General features: G+C 39.5%; 1 protein-coding gene across 4 annotated transcripts; it reads left to right on the forward strand.

Moving 5' to 3' along the window:
* The first annotated feature begins 637 nt into the window (after nt 1-637).
* On the forward strand, nt 638-9557 carry acsl5 (acyl-CoA synthetase long chain family member 5). 4 transcript variants are annotated; one of them, XM_015962730.3, is made up of 21 exons: nt 638-774; nt 2399-2567; nt 3096-3207; nt 3476-3540; nt 3775-3876; nt 3945-4044; nt 4224-4402; nt 4471-4503; nt 4582-4633; nt 5455-5528; nt 5602-5679; nt 5739-5873; nt 5952-6086; nt 6161-6256; nt 7212-7284; nt 7363-7451; nt 7778-7894; nt 8670-8813; nt 8879-8980; nt 9181-9252; nt 9404-9557. In XM_015962730.3, exons 2-21 carry the CDS (start codon nt 2412-2414, stop codon nt 9539-9541), a joined length of 2052 nt encoding a protein of 683 aa, XP_015818216.3. In that variant the 5' UTR covers nt 638-774; nt 2399-2411; the 3' UTR covers nt 9542-9557. The 4 variants fall into 4 exon arrangements, with proteins under 4 accessions (XP_015818216.3, XP_015818218.3, XP_015818215.3 ...); XM_015962732.3 differs by having other exon boundaries at nt 664-774; nt 2403-2567; XM_015962729.3 differs by lacking the exon at nt 638-774 and adding an exon at nt 1535-1580.
* The last annotated feature ends 373 nt before the right edge of the window (nt 9558-9930 follow it).

Raw genomic sequence — 9930 nt, forward strand, 5'->3', positions numbered from 1 at the left:
CCATAGTTATTTAAACAGAAAAATTTTCACATTTGAATATTAAAACAAGTCTTTTCTTTGTAAATTTAATCTTTTCAAGGTGAATATTGTTTTAGTTGTTGCTGAATATGCAAATTTCTATCGAAAGTAACTTTGTAATAAAAATATATCAGATTAGGAATTAAAAAGAAAAAAAATAATTTAAGGTTCAACCATCATTTGGTGGCTTTACATTATTGATGTTTTATTTTTACAAATCTTCAGCATGTGTCAGAGATTGCACTCATCTGGGATGTTTTTTTAAATCGTACATCCTTTCATTTTAAGGGAGATTTAAGTGAGATATGCTTCTGATTAGGGTTTAACAATCAGAGTGTATTCCAAAGGTTCCACATTTATATCTGAGGTTATCATCCTCATCCATAAATCCAGTGTGAAAGTTCACTCCAATCTGTTGAAGTTAAAACTCAAAATAAGAGCAGTGAAAATGACAACAAATACATTTATTTTAAGAGTGTGAGTTAATGTAATTGTTCTTTTTAAAGGGCAGCAGAGCAGAGATCAACGTGAGAATTGTTCTGCTCTGCTGGGTGTGTGTTTTTTTCTGCAGGAACCAGAGGAGGCAGGTCTAGCCTTGACTGGTGCCGAGAAGTTGTCACACCTGTGTGCAGTTTTAGGTGTTAATGACGGCAGGTGGACAGGTTGTACTTTAGTGGTGTTGCTGCATTCAGCTGCGTTTCCTCTGGGGGATCTGTCCTCTGCCTGATCCCTGACTGCAGCTGCTAATCCCACCAGGTAACTTCATTAATGAACCTTGTACTGAGTGCCTTGTAAAATCAGCACTTCACATCTCAGATAGTTTAATTATTTTCTAAATATAATCAAGTACTTTTTTGAAATGGTTGTTTTTGTATTAGTATGATTGTATTGATATTGGTAAATTTGGGCTAAAGGTCTTTGAGTAATTTCTACATGTTTTTAACCGACTGTGGTTTCTCTGGCTGCTGTTGAGCTTGCTGCTTTACCTTTGTGACTAAATCTAATCACAGTAATTAACTTTCACCATCTCAAACATTTAGTGGTGTTACATTTATGAGTGCTGACTTGATTTCAGGAATTTCCACTGATCAAGTTGTGCTTAAATAAGCTACAGATGCAAAATAGCACTAGTTAGGCCTGTAAGTTAAATGTTGCATATTCATAGAATTTTATTTTTTTGGGACTTTGAATGTCCAAAAAAAAGGATACATTTTGAATGTGATAAATCTAAAAAATAATTAGTGTTCTTTCATTAGATACTACATCTATCTGGTATTTCTGTCATCACCACAGATTAAGGTGTGTGCTTTCTTTCTGGACTGAAGTTGATCTCCTTTAGAGCTGACTAAAGGGGGTTTAAAACATCTCTGGGGAAGTTTAATGGATAGTATAAATTATACTTCACCTCGAGCAAGTTTTGTGTGGTACTTTTATCAGTGGAAGTGATGTCCAAAGGTCAAATGTGTTGATCCTGTCCGCTGTTATGAGTTCTTGTTGTTCGCTTGGCTCTCGTCAGAGCAGAGGAAGAAGATCTGCTGGACACACCTGAGGACCTGCAGCAGGTAGACCAGGAATGGTTTCACTTTGCCATGTGTTTGGTCAAAGACTTTTTTTTTTAATGTTATTTTTATTTCTTTATCTAGTTTGGTTGGAGGTTTAATTATAAAGTGGGTGTTGGCACCAATATTTATTTCTACTTCTACATGAACTAAATGTTAGGTTTTAATGCATGTGGTATACATGACTACTTCCAGTGTTGATGTAAAATAAAAATGCCACAATCTACTCCAGAATGCTTTATGAAGGCTTTTACCTTGGTTAGTTATACAGGAAGTAGGCTCAAATTTTAACTTCACTTAAGTCATTTTGCTTCAACAGCCACAAATTTTGGATCTTTGGAAAATTACAACAAAACTGGAATTGTCTAATTCTTTCACAAGTTTCCCATTTGTCCAGATTTCTAGCATTCTTTAATGAAGTGCATAATGCCCGATGCCTGTCATGTAGAGTTTTATACAAAGTGTGTTGACATAAATCAAAACCACTAACTGGCCTTTAAGACCACCATGACTACAGCTCGGGTGTGTGGCGTTTGAACTGAATTGGATGTAAGTGCTGACAGCCATCCAGAGATCTTCCTAACATTGAGAATTCACATAATAATGGAATGTTAAACATGCCACCAAAACAAAATGTCTTCATTCTGTATATGTGCACTTTAATGCATTTGCATTTTGAGACCGATGCTGAAGAATAGTTGTGACTCATGCTGACTTTGGACTTTATATGGCAACATTACCCAGAGTAAAGGAGCTCATTACATAAGGTGTGTGTGTGTGTCCATGATGTTGCTAAATCCAACCATTTCTTGTCTTGCCAGCCAGCCCTGCACCATGGACTTCATCATCCAGTTGCTGTTCTCCCCCCTCCCCACACCAATTGTCATCTCATTGATCACTCTTGGTGTTGCAACCTTGTTTTACCTCAACTCACGACCCAGTCCTGTTCGCTCTCCAGCTGACCTCAAACGGCAGTCTCTAGGTGTCAAGGTAGGACGCTCAGGCTTCAGGAAAGTAAAATACCTCCACGTTACATTTGGTGCAGAAGAAATTCAATGGAGCAGAGTGAAACATTTACATGATTAATTTTCAATTCATCTTCCTTTCTAGTGTAGTTTAGAACTTCATGAATGGCAGAGATGCTAGTTTTAACTTAAATTGTTACAATTAATTGTGGGGAGCCTAAGTCTCCTCCCCTTCCAGTCGACTCTTGTGTGCCTGAACAGAAAATGGGAAAAGTGAAAGGGGCTATAACATTTATTTCCTGAACTGCTTTGCCTTATGCCCTGAATCACACATTGTACCTCTACTTTAAAGTTTCAACACAAACATTTGCATCCTGTTAGAGCTCTTGCCATCAATGTCTTTAAAATTCAGACATATTTAAATGCATTGCACAAATGAGATTGGAAAATAACTTAGCGACTTGTAGATGGCATCTTAAAAAAAGCTTGCAGGGCACCCATGCAGGCTCTTCTCGTAAGATTGCTTTTCACCCCTCGAGTGCTTTGTCCTCAGGATGGAGCAAGAAAATCGGCCATTTTGGAGAACAACAACAACCTGATGTCTTATTACCATGATGATGCCAAGACCCTGTATGAAGTTTTTCAGAGAGGCTTGAACGTTTCAGGTCAGTCATTTATTGTGTGTTAACTGCAAATTAAGCTGGATTGTTTCTCATTTTCAAGTTTCCCTTTGCCCAGTTGATGCAAGAGGTTCTAAATGTGTTAAAAAAAAAAAAAAAAAATTGTATCCAGTGCATGGACTGAACTTTCTTTGGAGCACATTTAACTGCAAGCCTTAAGGCTGCATCCAGCCACTAGGAGTGCACCAATTCTTGTGTCTGTCTGTGCAACTTCATCTGCAACAATGTGAATACAGCACTGGATCTGTTACAGGTAATGGACCATGTCTGGGCTACAGAAAGAAAGGACAACCATACCAGTGGCTCAAGTACAAACAGGTACATCAAATTAGGTCCTAAGTGGACAAGGTTAAGGAAAGTCTTCAGGCAACACATTAAGCTGATCCATAAGTGATATTTGTACCTATTTTTATAAAACTGACACTTTATGCCCATAGATGCATAAAGCATAACTACAGCTGATGTACTTCTGCATCACTTCACTCAGGAACCATGTAGAGGCCACTAGTCCACCAGACCCAGATTGTATAGAAATTGTTATTTTTGTTCAAGGTTTCCGACAGAGCAGAATTTCTCGGGTCAGGACTTCTTCACAAAGGTCTAAAGCCCAACACCGACTCGTTTGTTGGCATCTTTGCTCAGAACCGACCTGAGGTGAGTGGATTCTTGGTAAACCTGCTCCAGGTTTTTGTCTTGTCTAACTGTTATGGTTTTACTTGCAGTGGATTATCGGTGAGCTGGCATGTTACACCTACTCCATGGTAGCGGTTCCCCTATACGACACGCTGGGTCCTGAAGCTCTAGTGTTCATTATTGACCGAGGTAATTGGAGCTCCTCTTGTACTCTAATGCTAATTACAGTGCCACTAAGAAGTCCAGTAACTCCCTGGTCCCTCAGGAGTTCCTCATGAGAACATGTCTAATCTCTTTATCTCGCCTATATTTTCAGTCTTTGAAAGTTGGATCATGTTTGGCTTCATGTGAACGTGTTGCTCTTTCAGCGGATATCTCCATTGTTCTCTGTGATGATCAGAAGAAAGCAGAAACTCTGCTGCAGAACCGTGAAAAAGGCCATACTTCTGTTCTAAAAGCCATAGTGATCATGGACGCGTTCAGCCCAGAGCTGGTTGAGAGAGGGGCGACGTGTGGGGTGGATGTTATGTCCCTGCAGGACATTGAGGTGATGCATCCTGAACACATCTGAAACTGAGCTCATGAACATAATTAAACTTGCTCTGTGCTCACCAGGCGCTGGGGAAAAGGCATCTGCAAAAACCAGTTGTAAGTTTCAAATTAAAGTTGTTTTTTTTTATTAACAGGAGTAGCATTAATGACTGAACTAATTTAATTTTCTAACAGCCACCAAAGCCAGAGGACCTAAGCATTGTTTGCTTCACCAGTGGCACAACAGGTAATGGCCTAATCTTCAGATTCCCCATGTGGAGCTACCGAAATGTTGTAGATTTGAACAAATGAGCTGAAACTAAGCAAAAGCACATTTAAAGCTCAAGCCTTCCACATGAACCTGATGAATTGAGATATCTGAGCTTGGTGGGCTTCAGGAGTCGGATGGTTTTATTTTCTTTAGAAATTCCAGAAAGGATAATCAGCCATGTAAAACTTCTACAATACACTTAAATTACATTTAAAATAACACACGAAGCTCTAGGAGATCTAGGACTTGGTACGGTGTTGTATAAAATACAAGCCATTTACTTCATCAAAGTCATTTTTAAGCTGCTTTGTTGCTCATGCATCTGAAATCAGGGTGTCATACCCTGGGCTGCATGGTGGTGCAGTGGTTAGCACTGTTGCCTCGCAGCACGAAGGTTGCAGGTTCGAAACTCTGCTGCAGCTCTTCTGCGTGGAGTTGCGTGTTCTCCCCATGCATGCGTGGGTTTCCTCCGGGTTCTCCAGTTTCCCCCACAGATCACAACAGGCCCTATAGATTATAAATTGTAAGTCGCTTTGGATAAAAGCATCTGCCAAATAAACATAAACATTCTGAAGTAAAGAACTTTTTGCAAACTGATTTCATTGTTAAAATCATTTGGCCAATTTTTCCCAAAACTCCTAACAAATCTAAAATTTTGTTCCCCTAAATAGAATTCTTGGAGAAAATGCATTAAATTCAAAATTAAACTCCTCATAGATGAAGATTCTACCTTTTATTATTATCATTTTTTTTACCAGACATTAAGGCCTTTGAATATTTATGCACTTGTTTTAAAGGAAACCCTAAGGGAGCCATGCTGACTCATGAGAATGTGGTTGCTGATGCTGCAGGTGTCCTGAAAACCTTTGAGGTGTGTGTGGCGGCTAGTGCATCTTTCAAACATCAGTTTTATCATGAAACTCAACAGTGATTCTGTCCTTCAGCCATCAGTCATTCCTTCCATGGACGATGTCCACATTTCATTCCTACCTTTAGCGCACATGTTTGAGAGAATAGTTCAGGTAAGATCCAAACAGCAGGTCAGATTGTTGATGAGGGGACTGAAGTTATTTTTTTCTAGACTGTAGTTTATAGTTTTGGAGCCAAAGTGGGATTCTTCCAGGGTGACATACGACTGCTACCTGATGACATGAAAACCCTGCAGCCCACCATTTTCCCCGTAGTTCCTCGACTTCTCAATCGTGTGTACGACAAGGTGTGTACGACAAGGTTGGTACAATCTATTAACATTGACTGTTTCTCTGCAGAATTTCCCATTTTTATTTGTCTCCAGGTTCAGAGTGGAGCCACATCTTCCTTTCAGAAATGGTTGTTGAACTTTGCTGTGGAGAGAAAATATGCTGAGGTGAAGGACGGCATCATCAGGAAGAACAGCATTTGGGACAAACTCATCTTCCATAAAGTCCAGGTACCTCCTTTGTCTGACTGAGAGCAGATGGGTTCAATAATTAGAAGATGAAAATGTTCTGAACGTTGCCTCAGGACTCTCTGGGGGGCCGTGTGAGGATCATGGTGACTGGAGCAGCACCCATATCCCCGTCTGTTCTGGACTTTCTCAGGGCTGCTCTGGGCTGCCAGGTAAAGACCTCCTAAACCCCTCTGTAGGTCTTCACTCAGCTTTTCCTTTCCAATATGGTGGTTTTTACATTGGCCCACCACGCTGATGCAAAAGTGGTTAAATGATCACTCAGACCTAATCGGATGAAAATATTAAAACTAAAGTTCAAGTCTAAGGCAAAGTATTTGAGCAGGATTTGGTGTAATATCCTGGTAAGTGGTCCAGGAACAGATTTTTAGTAAAAGCAGACTGAGCACAAGTACAGTGAAATTTACAGAGTGATTTCAATTGTTTTTTGCTAATTAACTCCCAATTCATTTGAAGAACAAGAACTAATCAAATACAGGAAGCTAGCTTATTCTTTTTATATGGACAATGTTAAATCTCATGCCCCCCCCCCCCCCCCCCAAAAAAAAGACAAATACTTTAGATATTAAGAACATAACATGCATGGCAGGAAAAATACTATTTTGAATAAACAATTTTTTTAACTTGGTCATTTATCTCACATAATCAAAGTTTGGATTTCATCATGTGACTGATTTCAGCATAACTCCTAATATTAATGAAATGGATTTGCAAATGTTTTGAGGCTGACCTTTCTTGTAAAGGCTTTTCAGAACTGATTATGTACATAAACTACTTTACTCTGATTTCACACACCCCACATTAAGCTGTTACTCATAATTGTCAGAAAATCAAACATTTAAACTTCTAACCAAAACCGGTAGTCTCAACACTGAAACGCATACTGTGGTAGTTTATGAAAATCCTGCCGATTTTAACAACTTGTCTAGAGTTCAGGAAGTCTTTCTGGATTTTCTGGTTTCTTTAGCCTGATGTTGGTTCCTAAATCTCTAAGGTTTAAACCTTTTGTAACCTCTAAGGAGCCAAAACTGACTCAAATAAATAGTAGTTTAAAGGGGAAGTTATTAGTTTTCAAAATAGTTGCATTGACCCAATCTCTGATCTTAGATCTTTGAAGCTTATGGTCAGACGGAATGTGCTGCTGCATGCACCATCACCATGCCAGGAGATGCCACAGCAGGTATGAAGCTCAAACGGAACAGTGGCTTCCTCCAGATGTAATTCAGTGTTTGTATTGGATGAATCTGCTTTACTACAGGTCACGTGGGGGTGCCTCTGCCTTGTAATTTTCTGAAGTTGGTCGATGTTGAGGAAATGAACTACTTTGCTTCAAACGGTGAAGGAGAGGTATGTTAAAGGAAAAATCTGCCACTGTAGGAGCCACAAAGGAATGCAATTTTCAGTTAGAATTGAAATTAAATGTTTAAGCGAAGTCTTGTATAATCATGCAAAGCACATGATGAAAATGTTCTTGTTGCAAGTTAAGCACAGCATGCCTCCATTTGGTTGCAGAACCCTCCTAAAGCTATATTTGTCAGGTTCTCTACATACGCTGACAAGTGGCAGTGGTTAAGTAGTGACATCGATGCATGACTGGGCCAAGTTTCAAAAGTTTAGATTTCTTTACTGTTGGATGAGATGTAAAACTTGTATTAACTTGGTTTTTCTTTTAGGTTTGCATCAAAGGGACAAATGTGTTCAAAGGTTACTTGAAAGATCCAGAGAAGACTGCAGAGGCCTTGGATAAAGATGGCTGGCTCCACACTGGTGACATTGGGAAATGGCTTCCGGTAAATATGATCGAAGTTTAGTGATTATATGTTCAGTGAAATCAAATGCTAAAATAAGAGGGGAGTGCACAGTCGATGTGAAAAGGCAAAAGCAGAGGTAAATAAAGTCTCAGGATGAATATTTGACCAAGAATATGGATTCAAGTAAATGTAGACTACAGCCTGAATAATGGCAGCTGCAAACCTCTGCATGGTGGTCAAATAAGACTCGTCTGTGTTTGGAGAACTCTGTAGACAAAGCTGACCCCAGAGCAGTGTGGATTTAACGAGGCAGGCAAGGCATGGGGCCCTTTGCATCTGTGCTGAACCGTTCTACCTTAGAAACAAACTGAAGTCTCATCTGTAGCATTAATGTTGATACAGATCACTGGAACGGTCTTTCTGCAGCACCGTTAAATTGCATAACATTAGCCAGTGTTGCTTCAGACTTTAACGTTCTTCCTGCTTCTCTTGCTTTAGAGAACACTCGGCTCGATTTAATTTTATTTTACTTCATGATCACCTTATCATTCTCTATTTGCTGCAGTCATGTAATGGTTCACTGCAGCTGCAACAGGGCATATAAGGCAGGCTGATGCCTTTTCAGTGATGTTTCTAGAACGACAGGGTTGATTCATTTTCATTTTGGAGAACTTCTCAAACATCTAAGTGTTCATCATGGGGGCCTTCAAATATTTAAGGGCCCAATGCTATCGTCTACTTACTCCTAATCACAAGTCTGAGTTGTATAAAATCAAAGAACAACATTGTTGTAATCCTGTGACTTGTTTGACAGAGTGGTGTGTTGAAGATTATCGACCGCAAAAAGAATATCTTCAAGCTTGCTCAAGGAGAGTACATAGCTCCAGAGAAGATTGAGAATGTGTACATTCGTTGTGGACTTGTGGCTCAAGTATTTGTGCATGGAGACAGTTTACAGGTAAACATTTCTGCAGTTTGTGCATTTAAATTATAGTTCTACCTGACTTAACTCTTTGTCTGCAGTCCTGCCTGATCGCCATCGTGGTTCCTGATGCAGATGTTCTACCAGGTTTTGCAAAAATTCTTGGCATCCAAGGCTCCTTTGAAGAACTGTGCAAGAACACGGTAATGTTTCAGTCTCCGGATCTTTTCACTAATCACGTGTAAGATGAACGTTGACTCGGGGAGATGGGGCTGCAGGAAACTTAATTCCATACTCCAGTTGGAAGTCAAACCACACTTGCTGAAAGAAGAGCAGGGTTGAATTGTCTTTTTAGCCATTTGGAACCACAATAATAAAAACACTTTCTCTTTTCTCCTTTCAGAAAATTAAGACGGCTATAATTTCAGACATGATCAAACTGGGAAAAGAAGCCGGACTCAAATCCTTTGAGCAGGTATGGATGGTTTCTGGTATCCAATGCAATGAGTTGGCAACATTTTTTTATTTTATCCACCCTAATTGTGTCAGAATTGCAAGACTGCACAAATGCCTAACTTATCTCTACCATCTAACCAAAATCAATCCATCTACACATTTAATTCCAGGTGAAAGATGTTCACCTCCACCCGGAGCAGTTCACCATCGAGAACGGCTTGTTGACTCCAACCCTCAAAGCCAAAAGAGCCGAGCTCAAAGTTCTGTTCCAGCCTCAAATCGACCAACTTTATGCCAACATTCAATAAAATAAACATCAGCTACTGTCTTGTTGTTCCTTAAGTCTCAGACCTGCAGAATGAACTAAGCAGAGTATTTGAATCCTGTTTTTTATTTAATCAGGTGACCGTAAGAATTAAGTTAATTTATTCTAGTCATTTAAAATGTGTGGGTCTATGAAACTGGTTGTCTTGCTGTAGAAACTGAGTCAGTGCTGCCCTCATGTGTTAAACACAATGATTTGATCAGTGGCTGCAGTTTTTCTGAAATCCCATGGCTGGTTTCCAGTTTGAATGATTCAAAATGTTTGAGCTCATCAGATGGAGACAAACTACTAGTCTGGAATATTAAGCTTTTGAGCCACAGCCACAAATTGGCATATTATGATGGCAGTACAAAAAAGGTAAATCTTCAAAAG

Source organism: Nothobranchius furzeri, chromosome 16 (assembly GCF_043380555.1).
Source record: "Nothobranchius furzeri strain GRZ-AD chromosome 16, NfurGRZ-RIMD1, whole genome shotgun sequence".
Lineage (NCBI taxonomy): Eukaryota > Metazoa > Chordata > Actinopteri > Cyprinodontiformes > Nothobranchiidae > Nothobranchius > Nothobranchius furzeri.